The following is a 25,123-nucleotide window of genomic DNA, read 5'->3' as shown; positions in this document are numbered from 1 at the left end:
ATCAGTGACTCTGACGAGCGGCGGTGACGGCCTGTCGGTAATCTGGCTGACGGAGCAGCGATGCATCATTCCAGCCACGCGCTCGCACCTCGACACGCTGTAAATGACTTTACTGGAGGCTCGTAATGACTTGTGATGTTCTGTTGGTGTGTGTTGATCTGTGGACAGCGTGTTGTGTGTCGATGATGCTGTCTGTGAACTCACTTTATTTACTCCAGCTTGGCCTCTGTGTGTTCGGTGCCCACTGCTCCCTCTGTGCCCCCCCCCCTCCTTCATCTTGACCTTGTCGGTTTTGTTCTTTGCGGTTCCCTCCCTCGTCCTCTTCCTTGCCTTTTCTCTTCATATTTCCATCGGCCTTTAGGTTGCGCATTCCTTTCCTTTATCTCCTCTGTCTTCTCCTTTCTGTTTACTGCCCCCTCCACCCCCCACGCTCCCGTCTCCCTCACCCTTATCTGCCCCTTTCCCCTCTCTCTCTCTTTCAATCACCTCAAGTCATTTCTCCCCCTTATCATCGATCCATCCCATCTGTTCATACGTCCATCCATTAAACCCGTTGTCATTTTGTCCTTGCAGTGCGACCCCGGAGAGGCCACCAAGTTGCTGTATGACCTTCTGTACACCGAGCCCATCAAGATCGTCCTCATGCCCGGCTGCAGCGGCGTCTCCACGCTGGTGGCCGAAGCCGCCCGCATGTGGAACCTCATCGTGGTGGGTGTCTCTTGCTGTTTTTGCCAAACTGCGCGCTTTCAGGACATTTTGTTTCAATCCCCCGTCATTTCAACCCAGATTTCTTTTCTATAATGTTAGGTGGTTTGCACAGGGAGAGGTGTGAGACGTGAGCCTCAAATCTGAGCACACAGACACGGTACACATATTTTTAGACGTGATTTACACAGGATATTTATTTAATCTCCAATATCCATTGCCAATACACATTAATGAACCTGCTTGTAAATCATGGGGAAAAGATGCTCCTTAAATACTTTCCATTTAGTTGTGCTAATTATATAGAAATATATCTTTTTATGCGCACTGTTCATTGGAGGTTTATTTTGGCCTTAAGAATCATCAAATGTTCTTACCTCTGGTTATGTTTTAGAGGGATATCGGCTGCCAAACCCAGAACTATGACATCATCGAGGCGTGACATTTAAAATGTGTCCCTGTTCCTCTCGATATCCACAGAGAACTAGTTCAGGTTTCAGGGTCTCTGGAGTCACCTCCACTTCAGGTAGATGCTCAGGTACATCTCCAAACCTGAGCAGGTAGAAACCAAACTACTCATGATGTCATATGCAGAAGAAACCACCTCACTCATCCTCCAAGGGAACACGAGACCTGAGGGTTATGACAGGGTTATGAGAGGGTTATGAGAGGGTGATGAGAGGGTTATGAGAGGGTTATGAGAGGGTGTTATGAGAGGGTTATGAGAGGGTGATGAGAGGGTTATGAGAGGGTGATGAGAGGGTTATGAGAGGGTGATGAGAGGGTTATGAGAGGGTGATGAGAGGGTTATGAGAGGGTGATGAGAGGGTTATGAGAGGGTTATGAGAGGGTGTTATGAGAGGGGGTTATGAGAGGGTGATGAGAGGGTGATGAGAGGGTTATGAGAGGGTTATGAGAGGGTTATGAGAGGGTGATGAGAGGGTTATGAGAGGGTTATGAGAGGGTTATGAGAGGGTTATGAGAGGGTGATGAGAGGGTTATGAGAGGGTTATGAGAGGGTTATGAGAGGGTGATGAGAGGGTTATGAGAGGGTTATGAGAGGGTTATGAGAGGGTTATGAGAGGGTGATGAGAGGGTTATGAGAGGGTGATGAGAGGGTTATGAGAGGGTTATGAGAGGGTGTTATGAGAGGGGGTTATGCGAGGGTTATGAGAGGGGGTTATGAGAGGGTTATGAGAGGGTTATGAGAGGGTGATGAGAGGGTGATGAGAGGGTGATGAGAGGGTGATGAGAGGGTGATGAGAGGGGGTTATGAGAGGGGGTTATGAGAGGGGGTTATGAGAGGGTTATGAGAGGGTTATGAGAGGGTTATGAGAGAGAGTTATGAGAGAGGGTTATGAGAGGGTTATGAGAGGGGGTTATGAGAGGGTTATGAGAGGGTTATGAGAGGGGGTTATGAGAGAGGGTTGAGAGAGGGTTATGAGAGGGGGTTATGAGAGAGGGTTATGAGAGGGGGTTATGAGAGAGGGTTATGAGAGGGGGTTATGAGGGTTATGAGGGTTATGAGGGGGTTATGAGAGAGGTTATGAGAGGGGGTTATGAGAGAGGGTTATGAGAGGGTTATGAGGGTTATGAGGGGGTTATGAGAGAGGTTATGAGAGAGGGTTATGAGAGGGGGTTATGAGAGAGGGTTATGAGAGGGTTATGAGGGGGTTATGAGAGAGGGTTATGAGAGGGTTATGAGAGGGGGTTATGAGAGAGGGTTATGAGAGGGTTATGAGAGGGGGTTATGAGAGGGGGTTATGAGGGTTATGAGAGAGGGTTATGAGGGTTATGAGGGGGTTAGGGTTATGAGAGGGGGTTATGAGAGGGGGTTATGAGAGAGGGTTATGAGAGGGGGTTATGAGAGGGTTATGAGAGGGTTATGAGAGAGTTATGAGAGAGGATTATGAGAGGGTTATGAGAGGGGGTTATGAGAGAGGGTTATGAGAGAGGGTTATGAGAGGGGGTTATGAGAGGGTTATGAGAGAGGGTTATGAGAGGGGGTTATGAGAGGGGGTTATGAGAGAGTTATGAGAGAGGGTTATGAGAGGGGGTTATGAGAGGGTTATGAGAGGGGGTTATGAGAGGGTTATGAGAGAGGGTTATGAGAGGGGGTTATGAGAGAGTTATGAGAGAGGGTTATGAGGGGGTTATGAGAGGGTTATGAGAGGGGGTTATGAGGGTTATGAGAGGGTTATGAGAGGGGGTTATGAGAGGGGGTTATGAGGGGGTTATGAGAGAGGGTTATGAGAGGGTTATGAGAGGGGGTTATGAGAGGGGGTTATGAGAGAGTTATGAGAGAGGGTTATGAGGGGGTTATGAGAGGGTTATGAGAGAGGGTTATGAGAGGGGGTTATGAGAGGGGGTTATGAGAGAGTTATGAGAGAGGGTTATGAGGGGGTTATGAGAGGGTTATGAGAGGGGGTTATGAGGGTTATGAGAGGGTTATGAGAGGGGGTTATGAGAGGGGGTTATGAGGGGGTTATGAGAGAGGGTTATGAGAGGGGGTTATGAGAGGGTTATGAGAGAGGGTTATGAGAGGGGGTTATGAGAGAGGGTTATGAGAGGGTTATGAGAGAGGGTTATGAGAGGGTTATGAGAGAAGGTTATGAGAGGGGGTTATGAGAGGGGGTTATGAGAGGGTTATGAGAGAGTTATGAGAGAGGGTTATGAGGGGGTTATGAGAGGGGGTTATGAGAGGGTTATGAGAGGGGGTTATGAGAGAGGGTTATGAGAGGGTTATGAGAGAGTTATGAGAGAGGGTTATGAGGGGGTTATGAGAGGGGGTTATGAGAGGGTTATGAGAGGGGGTTATGAGAGGGGGTTATGAGAGGGTTATGAGAGGGGGTTATGAGAGGGGGTTATGAGAGGGTTATGAGAGAGTTATGAGAGAGGGTTATGAGGGGGTTATGAGAGGGGGTTATGAGAGGGTTATGAGAGGGGGTTATGAGAGGGTTATGAGAGAGTTATGAGAGAGGGTTATGAGGGGGTTATGAGAGAGGGTTATGAGAGGGTTATGAGAGGGGGTTATGAGGGTTATGAGAGGGTTATGAGGGGGTTATGAGAGAGGGTTATGAGAGGGTTATGAGAGGGGGTTATGAGGGTTATGAGAGAGGGTTATGAGGGTGTTATGAGAGGGGGTTATGAGAGTGGGTTATGAGAGTGGGTTATGAGAGTGTTATGAGAGGGTTATGAGAGGGGGTAATGAGAGGGTTATGAGAGAGGGTTATGAGAGGGGGTTATGAGAGGGTTATGAGAGGGGGTTATGAGAGGGGGTTATGAAAGGGTGTTATGAGAGAGGGTTATGAGAGGGGGTAATGAGAGGGTTATGAGAGAGGGTTATGAGAGGGTTATGAGAGAGGGTTATGAGAGGGTTATGAGAGGGGGTTATGAGAGAGGGTTATGAGGGTGTTATGAGAGTGGGTTATGAGAGGGTTATGAGAGGGGGTTATGAGAGGGGGTTATGAGAGGGTTATGAGAGGGTTATGAGAGGGGGTTATGAGAGGGTTATGAGAGGGTTATGAGAGGGGGTTATGAGAGGGTTATGAGAGAGTTATGAGAGGGGGTTATGCGAGAGGGTTATGAGAGGGTTATGAGAGAGGGTTATGAGAGGGGGTTATGAGAGAGGGTTATGAGAGGGTTATGAGAGAGGGTTATGAGAGGGTTATGAGAGAAGGTTATGAGAGGGGGTTATGAGAGGGGGTTATGAGAGGGTTATGAGAGAGTTATGAGAGAGGGTTATGAGGGGGTTATGAGAGGGGGTTATGAGAGGGTTATGAGAGGGGGTTATGAGAGAGGGTTATGAGAGGGTTATGAGAGAGTTATGAGAGAGGGTTATGAGGGGGTTATGAGAGGGGGTTATGAGAGGGTTATGAGAGGGGGTTATGAGAGGGGGTTATGAGAGGGTTATGAGAGGGGGTTATGAGAGGGTTATGAGAGAGTTATGAGAGAGGGTTATGAGGGGGTTATGAGAGAGGGTTATGAGAGGGTTATGAGAGGGGGTTATGAGGGTTATGAGAGGGTTATGAGGGGGTTATGAGAGAGGGTTATGAGAGGGTTATGAGAGGGGGTTATGAGGGTTATGAGAGAGGGTTATGAGGGTGTTATGAGAGGGGGTTATGAGAGTGGGTTATGAGAGTGGGTTATGAGAGTGTTATGAGAGGGTTATGAGAGGGGGTAATGAGAGGGTTATGAGAGAGGGTTATGAGAGGGGGTTATGAGAGGGTTATGAGAGGGGGTTATGAGAGGGGGTTATGAAAGGGTGTTATGAGAGAGGGTTATGAGAGGGGGTTATGAGAGGGTTATGAGAGAGGGTTATGAGAGGGTTATGAGAGAGGGTTATGAGAGGGTTATGAGAGGGGGTTATGAGAGAGGGTTATGAGGGTGTTATGAGAGTGGGTTATGAGAGGGTTATGAGAGAGGGTTATGAGAGGGGGTTATGAGAGGGTTATGAGAGGGTTATGAGAGGGGGTTATGAGAGGGTTATGAGAGGGTTATGAGAGGGGGTTATGAGAGGGTTATGAGAGAGTTATGAGAGGGGGTTATGCGAGAGGGTTATGAGAGGGTTATGAGAGAGGGTTATGAGAGGGGGTTATGAGAGAGGGTTATGAGAGGGTTATGAGAGAGGGTTATGAGAGGGTTATGAGAGAAGGTTATGAGAGGGGGTTATGAGAGGGGGTTATGAGAGGGTTATGAGAGAGTTATGAGAGAGGGTTATGAGGGGGTTATGAGAGGGGGTTATGAGAGGGTTATGAGAGGGGGTTATGAGAGAGGGTTATGAGAGGGTTATGAGAGAGTTATGAGAGAGGGTTATGAGGGGGTTATGAGAGGGGGTTATGAGAGGGTTATGAGAGGGGGTTATGAGAGGGGGTTATGAGAGGGTTATGAGAGGGGTTATGAGAGGGGGTTATGAGAGGGTTATGAGAGAGTTATGAGAGAGGGTTATGAGGGGGTTATGAGAGGGGGTTATGAGAGGGTTATGAGAGGGGGTTATGAGAGGGTTATGAGAGAGTTATGAGAGAGGGTTATGAGGGGGTTATGAGAGAGGGTTATGAGAGGGTTATGAGAGGGGGTTATGAGGGTTATGAGAGGGTTATGAGGGGGTTATGAGAGAGGGTTATGAGAGGGTTATGAGAGGGGGTTATGAGGGTTATGAGAGAGGGTTATGAGGGTGTTATGAGAGGGGGTTATGAGAGTGGGTTATGAGAGTGTTATGAGAGGGTTATGAGAGGGGGTAATGAGAGGGTTATGAGAGAGGGTTATGAGAGGGTTATGAGAGGGTTATGAGAGAGGGTTATGAGAGGGGGTTATGAGAGGGGGTTATGAGAGGGGGTTATGAGAGGGTTATGAGAGGGTTATGAGAGGGTTATGAGAGGGGGTTATGAGAGAGGGTTATGAGAGGGGGTTATGAGAGGGTTATGAGAGGGTTATGAGAGAGGGTTATGAGAGGGTTATGAGAGGGGGTTATGAGAGGGTTATGAGAGGGTTATGAGAGAGGGTTATGAGAGGGGGTTATGAGAGGGTTATGAGAGCTGACAAGAAACCTTTGAAACGGAAACTGAAATCTTTAGCTCTGTTTGTTGCTCCCTCCGTTTTGTGCCCAGCCACCGATGTAAAAATTGGAAGCTATTGGAAGCTATTGGAAGCTATTGGAAGCTACTGGAAGCTATTGGAAGCTATTGGAAGCTATTGGAAGCTATTGGAAGCAGACATTTATCTAAATGGTAATTGTTTGCACTTCTGGTAATTGTACTAGGTTCTTGAAATCAGTCCCGTGGTTGTTTATTGATTGTCAAATACCTCACACGGCACCTTTTAATAAGCACCACGTGCCACGACACCGCATTGACCAAGCATGTAGTTTGACTCACATTGACTCACATTCTGGGGCCGAGCATGTAGTTTGACTCACATTCTGGGACCGAGCATGTAGTTTGACTCACATTCTGGGACCGAGCATGATGCTGTTGTTTTTTAGAAACACTTTTTATGCCTTCATCAGTTATTTTGTTTATCTCACTCTAGTAGTTTGACTCACATTCTGGGACCGAGCATGTAGTTTGACTCACATTCTGGGACCGAGCATGTAGTTTGACTCACATTCTGGGACCGAGCATGTAGTTTGACACACATTCTGGGGCCGAGCATGTAGTTTGACCTCACATTCTGGGACCGAGCATGTAGTTTGACTCACATTCTGGGACCGAGCATGTAGTTTGACTCACATTCTGGGACCGAGCATGTAGTTTGACACACATTCTGGGACCGAGCATGTAGTTTGACTCACATTCTGGGGCCGAGCATGTAGTTTGACTCACATTCTGGGACCGAGCATGTAGTTTGACTCACATTCTGGGGCCGAGCATGTAGTTTGACTCACATTCTGGGGCCGAGCATGTAGTTTGACTCACATTCTGGGACCGAGCATGTAGTTTGACTCACATTCTGGGACCGAGCATGTAGTTTGACCTCACATTCTGGGACCGAGCATGTAGTTTGACTCACATTCTGGGACCGAGCATGTAGTTTGACTCACATTCTGGGACCGAGCATGTAGTTTGACTCACATTCTGGGACCGAGCATGTAGTTTGACACACATTCTGGGACCGAGCATGTAGTTTGACTCACATTCTGGGACCGAGCATGTAGTTTGACTCACATTCTGGGACCGAGCATGTAGTTTGACCTCACATTCTGGGACCGAGCATGTAGTTTGACTCACATTCTGGGACCGAGCATGTAGTTTGACTCACATTCTGGGACCGAGCATGTAGTTTGACACACATTCTGGGACCGAGCATGTAGTTTGACTCACATTCTGGGACCGAGCATGTAGTTTGACTCACATTCTGGGACCGAGCATGTAGTTTGACTCACATTCTGGGGCCGAGCATGTAGTTTGACTCACATTCTGGGACCGAGCATGTAGTTTGACACACATTCTGGGACCGAGCATGTAGTTTGACTCACATTCTGGGACCGAGCATGTAGTTTGACTCACATTCTGGGACCGAGCATGTAGTTTGACTCACATTCTGGGACCGAGCATGTAGTTTGACTCACATTCTGGGGCCGAGCATGTAGTTTGACACACATTCTGGGGCCGAGCATGTAGTTTGACTCACATTCTGGGGCCGAGCATGTAGTTTGACCTCACATTCTGGGGCCGAGCATGTAGTTTGACTCACATTCTGGGGCCGAGCATGTAGTTTGACCTCACGTTCTGCTTCATAATACATTTACAGCAGGTACAGGCGCATCCCAGATCTCTGATGCTGTTGTTTTTTAGAAACACTTTTTATGCCTTCATCAGTTATTTTGTTTATCTCACTCTCCGTCTCTGTCACTCACAGTGCTCCGCCTATTAGCTTTGTCCTGTAATTGAAGTTTCATCCAGAGATTAGTCATCGAGAACAATCCGTTCCAGTGTTTGGCATCTGCCCCTATTTCCTGTTTCTGGTCCCTGTCTCTTTCCTCATCATTAAAAACTCGCTCCCACATTTTGAGTCTTTGCCTTCCTCTTTTCTCTGTCGTCGCTGCCTGGAGCTGGCATGCTCTATTTCAGCCCCCTTTTTTCCTTCCTTCCTTCCTTCCTTCCTTCCTCCGTTCCATCACTACCATCTTTCTCTCCCACTCTTCATTTCCGCCTCGCTCCCTCAACTGGAGCAGCCGATTCTCCCCACACAAAGGGATCTGTCTCTCTTTACTACACGCCACCACTGGCACAACCTCCTAACCGCCACACTCAATTATTTCTGTATGCTGCCTGCCTGCAGAAGCCTCCTCGCATGTCAAACAGCCTCATCAGCTCGCCGGGGGAGGAAAAAGCAACCTCCGTTTCTGGACGCTGATCAAGAAGGGGCTCTCGCTCCTCTTGGCACATGTTAATTTGACTCCACATCTCCCTTTCTAAAAGCACTGTAAGCCGTAGACATACATTGATCCACCGGAGAACTGAGGAACTGAAAATCAAGAGATATTGTTTGTGGTTTTTGGGAAGCCTGTCTGTTGCAGCTACATCGTCTATTTCTGCCACCGCTTTCTTGCTTTTCGCTCCATTTCAGTTTTGTCACTGTTTTTGTGTCTGGTGCAGGTTTATTTGAGTGCTAACAGGGGAAAGCTTGCAGCTCATTGTTTGGGGATTTCTGGGCTTTGACAATTAAATCATTAAATTCTACCGGCATGTTGCTAACACTGGAAACTGTAAAATACGCTGAGTGTTTGATTTTAAAGGGTCTGTATTGAACAGTCAGACAGCCATGTTTTGTTAAGTCAACTGTGTCTGACGTTGTGGACTGGTATGCATACATGTTGTGTCATTGTTGATGTTGCATTATGGGATTGTTAGCAGACCAGTGTCTGTTGTTTCATTGCATTTTTGTATTCTTTGAGTAAATAGATCATAAGTTTCTTTCTCACTGTTTATAAGTTCATAACCGTTAGCTAAGCAGCAACCGCCAGAGCTTAAAATGAAGCTAACGTGGAACCTGCAGTTCCTCAAAAGACCACTTGTTGATCTCCAAAGACCACTATGTTTAAATGCCAAACTTAACAGTAGAAATAATATATAAAGCCTGGTACAAAAAATGAATTCTTATATAAACCACCTGTTTAAAATATATTAAGGTTAAAAGTTAGATTTAATTAAGGATGTGGCTGTTTTGAGTGACAGTTGGCCGCACCATGTTGCTCTGCTGCGTCACCGAGCTCTGTGTGTGTGTGTGTGTGTGTGTGTGTGTGTGTGTGCGTGTGTGTGTGTGTGTGCGTGTGTGTGTGTTTCCGTCATAAACATCTGCTGTCATGTCAAATTCCTGCTGTTCCACATCTACCCTGCAGTGGACCTCAGAAGCCGTGTTTTCAGAAACTCATTTTAATAGCATTTCTATGCATCGCATCATTAAGCTAGCTCGAGGTGGCTTTTGCCTTCGGTGAATAAGAGTTGACGCACTAAATAAGTTATGGAAACGCCAAATTATCTTCTGACCTTCAAGAAAATGTGTTTTTCTATCAATTGGCTCATGTATGTTATGAGCACTTGTCATGTTTGTTCCTGAGCATGTGTCACCGTCTTCCAATGCAGCGGTCACGTCCGGGTGCCCTTCCTTCGTCTACCTGCCTGTGCCAGCAGGGATTTGTTATTGTGGCGTCCACATTGCACATGACATTTGTCATCTAACGTCAAGCCCTCGCTCCATTAGTGGACATCCCACGGTTGGGTAACGGTGCTGTACGCCGTCTGTATCTGTAATATAACTCCACGTTCCTCGATGTAAAGGAGACCCGTCGAGGATTTTATTAGTTGTCACTGTGAAACTAATTGTTCGAGGAACACTCGGTTTCTCCCTGTTTCTGCGCTTTCCAACAATCTGCCTCTTCCCTGCTGTTTTGGACACGCATCCTAGCAGTCTGCGTCTCGTGGGAATTGTGCCTGCAAATTCAAATGATATGGATCCAAAAGAAAGAAGCAGATGATCACTTGTGCAACAATAATGAAATCCTTTTTTTTTGGTATTTGTTCGGTTTGTAATGGCAGAATGTGTCATCACAATTTCATGGCAATGTATGCATGGGAAATCCTGCATGCAGCGTTTTATTTTTGTTATTCAAATTAAAGTGTTTATCTGCACACCTGATAAGCCGGAGGGAAGCTAGAAGGAGGGAGCGGTGATGAAAAGGAGAACATGGGAGCGTCGCTCTGGTTCTCTTTCCTCTCTGTTGTTTGCTGTTTGAACGTTGTGTTCTGGGGAGGAACAAGAGAGTCCAGATGTAAATACATTTTGATTGGAGTCTGTTCTACTCGGTATATTCTCCCCCTAAACTCCGATATCATTTCTGCCTCATTTTGACCTTCTTTTATTTCCTCGTGTTTCCCAGCTGTCCTATGGCTCCAGCTCGCCGGCGCTGTCCAACCGCCAGCGCTTCCCCACCTTTTTCCGCACGCACCCATCTGCCACCCTTCACAACCCCACCAGGGTGAGGCTCTTCCAGAAGTGGAAATGGACCCGCATCGCCACCATCCAGCAGACCACCGAAGTCTTCACCTCAGTCAGTACCTTTAATCTCCATTTCACCTTCAATTGTATGCCTTTGTTTTTATCTCCAACTCTTTCTTTAATCTTCTTCATTTTATCACTTCCTTACTGCCTTGCTCCATCATTTCTGGTAAAGTGCCGGCTTCCCTTATTGCCTGTCTGCCCCCGTAGGCTTGTTTATGAGAGCTGTTGTGTTCTCAGGCCATGTGATATTTCTTCAATCTCTCCAGGCAATTGATTGAGGATTTTTTTGAAGTAATTTTGTAGGCGTATTGGTTGTGATAAGTATTGATCAGGCCATATATCTCTACCAGGCACGGAGGTCAATACCATGACAGTTGCTTCCTGTAATGGAGGTTAATGATCCCTCTCCCACGTCTTTCCTCTACCTGCACACGTTTGTCTTTTCTGCTTTCAACTGGTGTTTTTTGTCTAAAAATCTATTGTTAATCATACACACTATCCATCCCTCTCTTGACATTTCTCATATACACTTCAGATTTTCAGACTTTATGCTTTCCCTTTGTCTCCGTGATCTCAACCCGGCACCTCTCTCCGTCTCGGATCAGCTGCCTCTCTAACCTCCCCCCTCCCCCCCTCTCTGTCTGTCTCCCTCTGTCCTTCCCTTTCATCCTGCAGACTCTAGACGATCTGGAGCAAAGGACGAAGGAGGCAGGCATCGAGATCAGCGTTCGCCAGAGTTTCCTCACCGACCCGGCTGTCGCTGTCAAGAACCTCAAGGTGCTTTGATTAAAAATTCACCTCAGCTGCTGGTCGGCTCTCTGCCCCCACCTCCTCCCCCCTCCGCCTCACAGCTGCACACGATACCATTAGCATAGAGGCGATTTGATAGAGGAAATTATGGCGCCATGCTAATTAGCAACTCCTGAACAGCAGTACGTGCCGTCCTGCGAAGCAGCAGGAACTTTGGCACAATAGTGAAGCTATATTGAAGCTATATTGAAGCTATATTGAAGCTATATTGTTGCTCCTGATGAAACTAAGCAATGTGTTGTTTTCATGTTTTGACGCAGCGCCAAGATGCGAGGATCATTGTGGGGCTCTTTTATGAGACCGAGGCCAGGAAGGTGTTTTGTGAGGTTAGTTCTCGATGGATCCCTATAGACTGTACCTGACTGCCTATTAGCAGGAATGAAGACGTGTAATGAGCTCGTTGAATGTCTGAATAGATATCCTTGTTTGGCAGTGATACAAAATGCTCAACACATCTCTGGGAATAATTCTCCTCATGCTTATTTATCATTCTCTCCCTCCCTTCATCCTCCCTCCCTCCCTGCTGCAGGTGTTCAAGGAGAAGCTCTACGGGAAGAAGTATGTGTGGTTCCTGATAGGCTGGTACGCAGACAACTGGTTCAAGATCAAAGACCCAGCTATCAACTGTACAGTGGAGAACATGACGGAGGCCGTGGAGGGACACGTGACCACCGAGATCGTCATGCTGAACCCCGAGACGGTCCGCGGCGTCTCCAACATGGTGCGAACACACAAAACACGGCTGTAATAATTCTATTTCATTATTTGTCAACAGCTTGAAACATGTTATGTGTTCCTGTAATGGACAAAAAATAACGTCTTTTGAAGAATCTATCAAAATACAAAATACATAAGGCTTCTAGGCCCAATGCAAGTGTTGAATGAGCGTATAATGACATCAAATAGTGCTCTGTCACACGAGTAATGGAGTGGGGTGGAGCTCCCAATTGTATTTAACCAATGTGCAAATACACGAGAAGCTGCAAAGACAACACATCACAGAAACTGGGATTATATTGACGAATCAATACAGAAAGCAATCAGGGAATCTAAATAATTACACACGAGAAGAAATAAAAGGGCAGAAAACAGACGTCTGTAAACCCATCATAGTAAACTCCATCAACCGATTTGAATGGAAAAACACCAGAAACACGTTGGTTTTCACTCATTATCACCTGTATTTTACGTCTTCATGCACCCAAAAGGTGACAAAGAAATGATGAATTCTCAAAGCGATGCTGATTATGTACCAGAGTGCTGCAAAACCAACAGATCATTAGCCTGTTATCATTATTATTGTGAGCATGTCGGCGTGTTGACTTTAGATTTGCTGCTAACTCGTTCGTTTAGCTGCTGTCCAGCTACTCTAAATACCATCAAACAGTATAATAAACCTGTGAGCACATGCACCTCAAACCTCGCCCATGGGTGCACAGATTGGTGCTGAAACGAGGTGTTACTGAAACTAGCGATGAGAGCTGCGCTGCGATGCAGACATGGCCTGTAGTCTTGTGTAATAATAATTAAGCCCTAAAACAGTCAAATATGATATAATTGCTATTTCCTGTTTTCTGTAATGTCCCTGCACTTCATTTCCAGTCAGTTTACCACTGTGACGTCTTCTCTTTTCATGCACTGGGATTAAAGGTCCTCTTTTTAGCCATTCAGCTCTTCTTCTCGATATCCCGAACAAACGATTTAGATCAGCGTTGTCCGTCATAGCTTCATTGAACTGTGTGTCCTGAATATTATGTTTCATAAACCTCTGATGAATAAGATGGATGTTTAATACACAGTCTTTCTCAGGTAGCAGTCGTTCTCCGTTTCCATTGCGCCCGCCCATAATCCTCTTAAACTGTCTCTCCCATTGTTCGACCTTCTCTGACTCTGCTGGTCTAGGCTGGATCATCCTTTCCTTCTTCTTGTTTACTCCCTTCTCCTTATCATTTCCCCATCCCCACCTTTCCCCCAGGTGCCCCTCCTTCCGTCTCTCACACTTCATCAGCAGCTGTTGTTTATATTCATGGCGCACCTGCTGATGTAGCTGTTGACGTGCTGCTCAGCGGGTGATAAGAATTACAGCCTTAACTCTTGCTCATAGTCAATCTATTCAAATTCAATTTCCAAGTTTGAGATTGGCACATTTCTTAGATAGAGCATTCAGATGTGCCAGTACTGCCGGGTCCGCAGTAGCACATTGTCAGCTAGTTTTCAGGAGGTAGTCGCAGATTTAAATGCCAAGGTGGGATTTCAATGAAATGAATTTGACAGGACTGACTTGGGGGGGTGGGCCCCTCACTGGCCTCAGAGAATCCACAGGGACCACTTGACGACCGCCGCACATTTCTCCTCACTTTCCGAGGGAGATCATGTTTATTGGTGTTTAATTACTAAAACTCCTCAATTGAGAAAAGGAACAAGTTGGATTCAAGTTGAAAATCACTTCTATTTTAATTTATTTTGCTCTGGGGCCACATCTCAAAAATCCTACATTTGTTTTTATAATTCAGCCTCCTAATTCCCAACTGCATCCTGAAGTGGGCGTATTACACTTAATTATTAAGTTTAAATGAGCAAGAAAATACTAGTCATCAGCCAATATAGAAACAGCACTTATCCTCTGGCTAATTTCCTTAAGTCGCAAAAGGAGCATCTGTAATATTACAAGAATACTGTATGTAACACATATGATATCTTTTCCATCCTGTTAGACGTCGCAGGAGTTCATCGCCGCCTTGATGTCTCGTCTGGGGGGGAAGAACCCCGAGGACACCGGTGGGTTTCAGGAGGCCCCGCTGGCCTACGATGCCGTGTGGGCTCTGGCCCTCGCCCTCAATAAGACCGTGGCGCCGCTGAAGGCCAAGGGCCGGCGCCTGGAGGACTTCAACTACAACAACCACGACATCACCTCCGAGATCTACAGGGCCCTCAACACGAGCTCCTTTGAAGGCGTTTCGGTACGTGAGACGCTCCCAAAGATGTTTGTCATGTGAGAACATGCAGTGGTTAGAAAGAGTGTGGACGGATATAAGGATCGGAGTATATTTCTGCAAGGAAAATAAGAATAATTGATCTTAGTGTTGTAAAGTAACTGATAACTGTTCACACACTCTCCCTGGACACCTTGTTAGTCTCTACAGCTCTGCCACATATTTGACCTTTACCAAGCTTATAATTTTCAGTTTTTGTTTAATCTCTGAGAGAGGTGTTCATATAATCTCTTAAACCCCTCACCCCCCTCCCCCCTCGGGACGCCGGCATTCAGAGGAATTATGACTTTCTTTCCCAGGTATATTCACAATAACGATTTTCTGAACAGAAGTGCATCCAATCAATCGTAGAAAACCCCCAAATGTAAAAGAACAAATCCCATCATACATTTTTCTATGATGTTTCCCAAGGTCTTTGTGTCTGTTTAATTCAACAAGAACTGAACATTATAGACTTCTTAAAGGGAGCATCCATGTCTTCACTATTGGTATCTTTAGGTCGTACAGGCGTACTAAATAAAGTGGCAACTGAGTGTAAATTTAAAATAAATCAATAAGAATAACTCATTAAACAAAATGATGATCCAACTCTACCGTTGGCAGAGAAGCAGGCTGTTTCCAGTCTTTGTGCTAAGCTAAGCTAACCGGCTCGTCATACACAAATGAGAGCCGTGTCGAGCTTCCCATCCACCTCTTGGCTAAAAAGCAAATGAGTGTATTTATCAAAATGACAAACTAGTCCTTTAATCAGTCGAGTAAACAGAACACCACACTTGCTCCGTCTGTGTCTCAGGGCCAAGTGGTGTTTGATGCCCAGGGATCCAGGATGGCAATGACTCTTATTGAGCAACTGCAAGGTAAAACACTCCCACTGATGTTGTATTGCAGTTCACAGTAAATGTCACTCTGTATGTATCACAGCTGACTGGGTTCCTCGTGTATCGATTGTTGCTTTCAGCTCATTTCAGAGCAAAGCCTCTTTTTTGGGAGATGATTTTGTTGCCGGGATTCAGTGCCGATTGGTCTCGATATCCTAAAACTGCACCCCGGAATGGGCTTGATGCCGCAATGTGTTGAGTCGAGGCTTCGCTCTAATTGGGCACAAGCCTCCGTTTTAAGCCGTTTCTGGAAATGGCATCCTATTTGTCACCAGTGACTTAATGAGTTTCCCCGCGCAGGATAAGGTTGAGGATTATTTTCTACCTCTGTTCCCTTTGGCGTCCTAGAGGATGAGGATTTATAATCCTGCCCCTTTCCACTCACACTCTGTCTCATATTTCCCGTTGTGGTGTCGAGGTAATTTGACAGCCACAATGAGACGACCTGACTTGCATCCCTGAATCACTGTGGGACCTCATCAGTATTCCTGGTCAAGACTGCCACATAAGCTCCGTCCTTTTCTTTTTTTCGTCCTCTTCTTGGTACTTCTGTGTTTGCCCTCCTTTATTCACCTCTTTATCCCTCATTCCATTTATCTGTTCATTGTGTGTCTTCTCTGCACGCCATTGAGATCAAAGTATAGGAATGATGGAGAAATAGCTCCCCCCCCCAAAAAAAAAAAATTAATTACACAAGCATTACTAATTAAACTGTTGCTTACTATATTTCTTTGCTTTTCTTTCTGTCCCAATCATCTAGGAGGCAGTTACAAGAAGATCGGTTACTATGACAGCTCTCAGAAAAACCTTTCGTGGTTTGGCAATGATGTCTGGATAGGTAATGTCACACCTGAATGTTAAGTTGGGTTTTTGTCCTGTCTCCATGTTTGTTTTGTGACTTCCTGTTTTATTTTGGGAACTCTCCTCTCGTTTTAGGTTCCTTGCCCTTCCTCATGTGTCACCAGTGTAATTGTCTTCCCTGTGTCCACCTGTTCCCCCACTTCCCTCAGGTGTATAGTGGCCGTCTCCCCCTGTGCTGTGCCAGTGTCAGGTCCTTTCGTCTTGCACACCCACCTCATGCTATTGTCAAGTCCAAGTCTTAGTTTTGTCTGTACCGAACCTTGTTATAGAGTCCTTCGAATTATTTCAGAGCTTTTTTTAGTGTTTGATTATTTCCTCACTAAGAGAGGGTTTTGTTGGCTTCCTGTTATTTAGTATTCAGCTCTATCGGTGAAGCCAGAGCATTTCCAGGTTGTTTCCAGGGATTTCCCTGTGTATTTTTGTTGGAAATAAAAGATTGTCAGCTGAACCTGTACTCTGCGTCCGAGTCCTCCTCAAGAGTTCCCTGAGTGACAGGTAAGATGGAGTCACAGCACCGTCTCCACCCAGCCTCATGTCCTGTCCGTCATGCTGTGAGTCATCGGGGTTCACGTTTCTGGGCTTTGACATTAGACCTTCTGGGCTCAATTTAGACTTTCCTACTGTGTAAATGACATACAATCATGCTGGAGTTCCTCTACCCCCTAATTGGGCTGAAGCTTGTTATTTGGACGCCACCTGCACACTCGCTCTGCAGCATGTGTTAAAACGTTGGCGGAGCAGAGGCTCAGTAATCGGACTGGGCAGCTACGTCTGGCTGGCTAACCCCGGAGTTCCTTTACGTCTTGATGCTGTTCATCCAGACAACCCGTTATCTGTGGGCCACAACTTCTTTTCAGCTCAGATTTGTTCACATTTTGGCCAACTGGCACCATTACAATAGCTATAAGCGCTTCCTCGTTGCGATGCACCGACTTATGTACAGACATCACTGGATTACTTCGATACTGAGGGAAAATACTAAATTGTTATGATTTTACGCAAGATTTGGAATATAAGGAGCACAATTCTTTTCTGATTTTTCAGCAGATTTCTGGACGTCCATTTGAGATAATGAGATCCTCAAAGTGCTCAATCTAACGACATGTGTGCCTTTAGATCATGTCTGTAGGTTTTGAGAAAGAGTGCAAGTTTAGAAGCAAAAGGCTTTGAATAGGATTCTGAACCCTAATTGCCTCTGAGTGGGGCAAAGCAGATACCTTCCTGTTGTGTCTCCAACTCCGACATACACCTGTCGTTCTCCCCTTCGCCTCACGTCTCTCCCTCCGCACTTCGAGCCCCACAACCAACCAGAACCGTCTCCAACTCCTGCGTTCCGTATTCTAGTGCTCTGAAAACCTCTTACTGTTGACTGTGTGGTTGTTTACTGGTCCGTCCCTCCCTGGAGAGGTGGCATACTTGTGCCTGGACAGTGTGCCACTAATCAGTCCTGCAAGCCTCCGTGGTCCGTAGAGAGACGCCTTTCTTTAGGCTTTAAGGAAATGATCAGTTGCCAAGGCCTAGCTGAACCCAGAAGAGGTAGCGATGCAGGTCAGCATCAGTGGCAAGGGACAGGTGACCTGTAAGCATGTAGGCATCATGTCCTTCAGCATCAGTGGCAAGGGACAGGTGACCTGGAAGCATGTAGGCATCATGTCCTTCAGCATCAGTGGCAAGGGACAGGTGACCTGTAAGCATGTAGGCATCATGTCCTTCAGCATCAGTGGCAAGGGACAGGTGACCTGTAAGCATGTAGGCATCATGTCCTTCAGCATCAGTGGCAAGGGACAGGTGACCTGTAAGCATGTAGGCATCATGTCCTTCACGGCCGGCCGCCAGCTCTTTAGTTTGGCTCGCTGCATCGTGGCTGGCTCGTTAACGGCCCAGTTAAAACCAGCTGGGTTGAAAGCGACTCGCTCTCCTACCCGGAGGTGAGTTTCGTTGACTTGCTTCACTGTTTACCAAATAAAGACGCGTCCAACTGACGTCTACTTGTTGAGAGGAAATGAGTAATTTCCTGCTCTCTGGAGCCGGCTCACTTTGGGGGGCGCTTGATTTTCTCTACGCTGACAGGATGGAGCACACGGGGGGTTCACAACCTAACCCCCCGTGTGCTTTCCTGCGTGTTTACCAGGCGCCTCTCTGCCTCACTTTCTCACTTTCTCACTTTCTTCAGTCGCCCTAACAACCACTTCAGCTCAGCTCTTCTCATCGCTGTGGCAACTGTTACAGAGCTGGGTCTCCATGGCAACACCATGTCCTGATTCCTTGATCAAGGACGGAGGGTTTAAATGGCGCAAACACATCGACTGAATGGACAGCCGACACACACGCTCACACACGCACAGCATTAGTTACACTCATTCATATATATATATATATATATATATATACATACATACATACATACATACATACATGCAGGCTTAAGTATCCTCTTTTAAGCATAATAATAATGATTGTAATAAATGTGTGCTTTGTCAAATTGTATAATCTAAAATATTGTTTTCAAACAAAACATTAAAATACAATACAAAAAAAGAGAGAAAGATAAGAATATGTTTGAGAGGCTCTGTCCAAGGCTGTACTATGAGTTATTAGTTATAACAAGATTTTAATGGCGTTGTCTTCCTTCAGGAGTGGAACCGATGAGCTCCAGTTTCACTCATGTTTTTGGTGTTGCAGCAGTTCTTAGCGTTCAAAGCTAACACGAGTTCAGGTCACTGCACGTGTGTGCGATTCAACACGTCAACATGTGTTGTGTACGCGGTCAGGACTGAGTGTAGCTCATGTAGTAGGTAATATGCTGTACATTGCACAGATGGATCAACACGCTCTCAGAAACATCCCATTCTCTGAAAGCTTACATGTCTGCAGGTCTCCAAAGGTCTTAAAAAGCATTGCATTCAGTTTCCTTTAAAAAAGGCCTTTGAAGGTATTAAAAAGTTTTACATTTTATTCACAAAAGTCTAAACTAGGAGTGTGATTGTTGTGCCAGTGTGCAGGAAGTTATTTAATCAGACCTGAAGCAAACCTTGTAGCTACCGCTCGCTACAGGCATTTTTGATTTTCAGAAAAATTGGATGATTTCATGCAGTTTACATTTGTATCCGGGTCCAAGACGCATTAATAACATTGATTATATCATCAGGAATGTTTGTTGCGTGGTTTTTCCAACCCAGTTCGGACGCTGTGATCATGGAACGTATAAATTGCACCCCCTGTGGCATTAGAAAAAGGTATTTTACTTAATGAACCCTGCAGAAAGAGAGCCGCTTACATGGTCCTTCCTCAGTCGGATGACACCAGACGTGTGACTGACGCGCATGTAAGCAGAGAGCATGATGGGCCTTCTGACACCCTGCGACCTCTAAGGGGCGAAACGCTGACACATCAGCTTCATTAATCACACTGTATGCACACATAAATGCTCCTTGCACCCTTATGAGCATGTATAGGTGTGTATCATATATACACACACACCCATATATACACATTTTCATTTAGTTTTGGTAGTTAAATCTTACATGTATCATTTTGTAAAGTCACTAATAACTTTAGCTCCTTAATGATTGCAGAGTAACAAGTAGAATATTTATCGTTTGTAGTGAAGTTCAAGCAGCAAAACAAAAGGAAACACTACAGTACAAATACTTAAAAATTGTACTTAAGGACAACAATAGTTTCCCTACCCAGCACTGTGCACATTATGATAAATTATCATAATCATGGTGACGCATGCACATTGAGTTTGTGTTCTGTTTGGCTTTCACCTCAATATTCAGGAATAATAAAACATTGCGTCTCACACTCGAACCAAATAGACGTGCGACCTTGTCTGGAGTCAAAAGAGGTTGTAGTTGTTCTGCAAGGGGTCGGGATCTTGTTCAATATGCGGGGATACTGTGTTGGTTGTATTTGACTGCACAATACTCTTGTTTAGTGAAATAAGAACAGATATTGAGTTTGAACAGGTGACACAGAGATTGAGAGTGAGCTGTTAACATGTGAAACATTCGATTGGCTAGTTACTAAAAAACAGCATCATCAGGATCAACTGCAATTACGTGGCGACTCTTTTCAGACTACAGTTCATTGGAAAATTGTTATTTGAAAGAATACATAAATACAAGTAGTTTGACCAGAAACCCTTTGTCCCCCCCTCAGGTGCTGGACCTCCGGCGGACCGGACCGTGGTGATCGAGGAGTACAGGTTCTTGTCTCAGAAGCTGTTTGCAGCTGTGTCCGTCTTCGCTGGCCTCGGCATCCTGTTCGGCATCGTCTGCCTAACCTTCAACATCTACAACGGCAACGTCCGGTGAGTTCACGACCACCGAATACTATCATTCAAAGAAATTAGAAATGTTTTTAACTTCTCAAATGTAAAAATGTGTCTTTTGGTCTAAAATAGCGTTGCCCTTTGGACAAAAGAAGACATTTAACACAATATTGGGCTTGAGGAATTAATTCATTCATTTTTTAATTTAGTTTTATAGAGCAATAAAAAAATTAATACAGAAAATAATCGGCAGAGGAATTTAGAATAATCATAGTTGCAGCCCTTGTATTCATTATTCTACTCTAGCATCTTGTCGTCATGTTTTTTTCATTTCCGCTCTCCATGATTGCCCTTGAGTGAAATCCTGGATAATCGTGACATTAAAGTCGTCCTCCAAAGAAGGATGTCCCTGCTAAAAGGATTTGTTAAAAGGATGAAAGTAATGTGGGCCGCAGAGGTCAAAGACACCGTTTTGTTGTGTGAAGGTCACCTGTTTGAGAGGAGTGAATGGACATGACCTCCTGTAACAACACCCAGCTGATCGCTCACTGTTTGTGAGAGTCCTTCCCTCCGTAGGGTTAATGTCAATGTGAACAGCAGCGCTGCCTCTCCAGTTGAAGGACAGCGTGGTTGGTTTGGGCGTGGTTGGTTTGGTTGGTTTGATTGGTTTGAGCGTGGTTGGTTTGATTGGTTTGAGCGTGGTTGGTTTGGTTGGTTTAGGCGTGGTTGGTTTAGGCGTGGTTGGTTTGGTTGGTTTAGGCGTGGTTGGTTTGGTTGGTTTAGGCGTGGTTGGTTTGGTTGGTTTAGGCGTGGTTGGTTTGGTTGGTTTGAGCGTGGTTGGTTTGGTTGGTTTGGTTGGTTTAGGCGTGGCGTTTGTCGCTCTCCTTCCCTCCGTAGGGTTAATGTAAATGTGAACAGCAGCGCTGCCTCTCCAGTTGAAGGACAGCGTGGTTGGTTTGGTTGGTTTGGTTGGTTTAGGCGTGGTTGGTTTGGTTGGTTTGGGCGTGGTTGGTTTGGGCGTGGTTGGTTTGGTTGGTTTAGGCGTGGTTGGTTTGGTTGGTTTGAGCGTGGTTGGTTTGGGCGTGGTTGGTTTGGGCGTGGTTGGTTTGGTTGGTTTGGGCGTGGTTGGTTTGAGCGTAGTTGGTTTAGGCGTGGTTGGTTTGGTTGGTTTGGGCGTGGTTGGTTTGGTTGGTTTAGGCGTGGTTGGTTTGGGCGTGGTTGGTTTGGGCGTGGTTGGTTTGAGCGTAGTTGGTTTAGGCGTGGTTGGTTTGGTTGGTTTGAGCGTGGTTGGTTTGGTTGGTTTGGTTGGTTTAGGCGTGGCGTTTGTCGCTCTCCTTCCCTCCGTAGGGTTAATGTAAATGTGAACAGCAGCGCTGCCTCTCCAGTTGAAGGACAGCGTGGTTGGTTTAGGCGTGGTTGGTTTGGTTGGTTTAGGCGTGGTTGGTTTGGTTGGTTTGGGCGTGGTTGGTTTGGTTGGTTTAGGCGTGGTTGGTTTGGTTGGTTTAGGCGTGGTTGGTTTGGTTGGTTTAGGCGTGGTTGGTTTGGGCGTGGTTGGTTTGGGCGTGGTTGGTTTGAGCGTAGTTGGTTTAGGCGTGGTTGGTTTGGTTGGTTTGAGCGTGGTTGGTTTGGGCGTGGTTGGTTTGGTTGGTTTAGGCGTGGTTGGTTTGGTTGGTTTGAGCGTGGTTGGTTTGGTTGGTTTAGGCGTGGTTGGTTTGGTTGGTTTAGGCGTGGTTGGTTTGGTTGGTTTAGGCGTGGTTGGTTTGGGCGTGGTTGGTTTGGGCGTGGTTGGTTTGGTTGGTTTAGGCGTGGTTGGTTTGGTTGGTTTGGTTGGTTTAGGCGTGGTTGGTTTGGTTGGTTTGGGCGTGGTTGGTTTGAGCGTAGTTGGTTTAGGCGTGGTTGGTTTGGTTGGTTTGAGCGTGGTTGGTTTGGTTGGTTTGGTTGGTTTGGGCGTGGTTGGTTTGGTTGGTTTGGGCGTGGTTGGTTTGAGCGTAGTTGGTTTAGGCGTGGTTGGTTTGGTTGGTTTGAGCGTGGTTGGTTTGGTTGGTTTAGGCGTGGTTGGTTTGGTTGGTTTAGGCGTGGTTGGTTTGGTTGGTTTGGGCGTGGTTGGTTTGGTTGGTTTAGGCGTGGTTGGTTTGGTTGGTTTAGGCGTGGTTGGTTTGGTTGGTTTAGGCGTGGTTGGTTTGGTTGGTTTGGTTGGTTTGGGCGTGGTTGGTTTGGTTGGTTTAGGCGTGGTTGGTTTGGTTGGTTTAGGCGTGGTTGGTTTGGTTGGTTTAGGCGTGGTTGGTTTGGTTGGTTTAGGCGTGGCGTTTGTCGCTCTCCTTCCCTCTTTGGGGTTAATGTAAATGTGAACAGCAGCGCTGCCTCTCCAGTTGAAGGACAGCGTGGTTGGTTTGGTTGGTTTGGGCGTGGCGTTTGTCGCTCTCCTTCCCTCTGTGGGGTTAATGTGAACAGCAGCGCTGCCTCTCTAGCTGAAGGACAGCGTGGTTGGTTTGGTTGCTTTGGGCGTGGTTGGTTTGAGCGTAGTTGGTTTAGGCGTGGTTGGTTTGGTTGGTTTGAGCGTGGTTGGTTTGGTTGGTTTGGGCGTGGTTGGTTTGGTTGGTTTAGGCGTGGTTGGTTTGGTTGGTTTAGGCGTGGTTGGTTTGGTTGGTTTAGGCGTGGCGTTTGTCGCTCTCCTTCCCTCTTTGGGGTTAATGTAAATGTGAACAGCAGCGCTGCCTCTCCAGTTGAAGGACAGCGTGGTTGGTTTGGTTGGTTTGGGCCTAGCGTTTGTCGCTCTCCTTCCCTCTGTGGGGTTAATGTGAACAGCAGCGCTGCCTCTCCAGCTGAAGGACAGCGTGGTTTGGGCGTGGCGTTTGTCGCTCTATGGCTGGTGTCGTTATCACAGCTTAAGTATCGCCCGAGACCAAATGCAAATAGACATCCTTAAAAAACTAGCCTTTTGATCTTGGATTTCGAAGCTTAGTACATGTCTGTGTACCCGCTGCAGCATGTCTCTGATGTCTTTTTAACGTAGTATATTTATGTTTGACCCGGGTCAACGTGATTTAAAGTCCCCAATAATCCATGAGCTTATCAGGAGTTTTTTTAAAAGCTGGAGAGGTTTGTTCCTTTGGGGATCTCCGGCTGGCTCCGGTGAACCAGTCTTCTTCCAGCTCTGATTATATTTCAAACATTCACCGAGGTCTGATCTCAGCAGCCAAAGCACTGCGAGTCAAATCAAATCAGATTTATTCAGTAAGCTGTTTTCACAAAATGAGATTGCCACCAACTGCCTTGTTGAAAGACAAAAAAACTTTAAAAATAAAATCACAGTCGCATAGGTGAAAGCCACCCGACGTTAGTGTTCAGGGTTAAATGAAGTCTAGATAAGCAACTGATAACAAGCCACAGAATATCTTCCTCTAAAACATCAACAGCAAACAGATTACGGTCCCTTAGAAACCCACAATTACTTATTGTCATTAAAACTATTCAACAATGATTCAGGGAGACATTCACATGCAAGAGAGACGTTTTTATTCTCAGTAGCCTCGATTTAAAGCACTCAGAGGCAATGTAATGTACTACCTATATCTGATATTACTTTACATTGTACTCGTGTTCATACTCTTCCTGTACAGTAAAAACCACATATCTCCAAATTGGATTATTTTATTATTTTATTTTTATTTGAATGTTTATCATGAACTTAAGGAGTGAAGGATTAAGTGTGTTTTCTGAGCTGTAGTAGTTTAAATAGCAGTACAGTAGCATCTAGAGCAGTACAATGGAACATACACAGCAGTAATATGAATACAAAAACATATATATTTGATATTACTGAGAGTACTTTTACTGAGAGTACTTTTGCTGATACTATACCTTGAATAGGTAGCACTTAAATGCCGTAGTAGCACTTAAATGTCCCTTACCGATAGCACTTTAGTAGCACTTAAATGGCACTTACGGATAGTACTTTGTAGTTTGACTTTATTGAAGAAATTGTACTTGCTTGATTCTTGTTGTTCTGAGTTTGGACTCACGGTTTAATGCACTTATTGTAAGTCGCTTTGGATAAAAGCGTCAGCTAAATGACATGTAATGTAATAATGTAATGTAATGATACTACTTACACACTTTTACTGAAGTGCTGTTTTGATTGCAGTGCGTTTACTTATTTCCACAGTGTGATATTCGTACCCTTTTCTTAACTAACATATCTGAATACTTCTCACCATTGGAACTCGTTTTAATGTGAAATAACTCATTGCTTCGTTCTCCTTTAAGCTCCTGTCTGAACTTCCACATCGAGCTCAGTGTACATGATTACCACGCCACGCTTTAGTGCAGTCACCAGATTTAAAAACTTCCATCTGGTGTCAAAGATGTAAGAGGAACGTGGATCAGGAGCTTAAGACACCCACAGATACAGCATAGGTAGTTTTTAAAGGACGCTTCACCAAATTACACACATGCTTAAAACTCGCTTTAAAGGAACGCACTTTAGGGTTTGAGAGCTCTGGTCTTTCCATGTAGCCAGGCTGGTGGTTTAGGGTTTGAGAGCTCTGGTCTTTCCATGTAGCCAGGCTGGTGGTTTAGGGTTTGAGAGCTCTGGTCTTTCC

At 45.7% G+C, this 25,123-nt stretch overlaps 1 protein-coding gene across 1 annotated transcript in view; it reads left to right on the top strand.

Annotated features, from left to right (window-relative positions):
* Positions 1-25,123, top strand: part of gabbr1a (gamma-aminobutyric acid (GABA) B receptor, 1a) — a 73,484-nt gene that overhangs the window by 28,607 nt on the left and 19,754 nt on the right. The window contains exons 7-15 of the mRNA XM_034529140.1: positions 574-708; positions 10,583-10,753; positions 11,380-11,481; positions 11,775-11,840; positions 12,044-12,235; positions 14,229-14,474; positions 15,301-15,364; positions 16,146-16,223; positions 20,411-20,561. Coding sequence (XP_034385031.1) covers positions 574-708; positions 10,583-10,753; positions 11,380-11,481; positions 11,775-11,840; positions 12,044-12,235; positions 14,229-14,474; positions 15,301-15,364; positions 16,146-16,223; positions 20,411-20,561 — 1,205 coding nt within the window. The remainder of the gene's footprint in view (positions 1-573; positions 709-10,582; positions 10,754-11,379; positions 11,482-11,774; positions 11,841-12,043; positions 12,236-14,228; positions 14,475-15,300; positions 15,365-16,145; positions 16,224-20,410; positions 20,562-25,123) is intronic.

The sequence above is a fragment of the Cyclopterus lumpus genome, chromosome 25 (assembly GCF_009769545.1).
Source record: "Cyclopterus lumpus isolate fCycLum1 chromosome 25, fCycLum1.pri, whole genome shotgun sequence".
In the NCBI taxonomy this organism is placed as follows: domain Eukaryota; kingdom Metazoa; phylum Chordata; class Actinopteri; order Perciformes; family Cyclopteridae; genus Cyclopterus; species Cyclopterus lumpus.
Note: the sequence above shows the minus strand (reverse complement) of the source record. Positions and strands in the feature narration are given on the sequence as shown.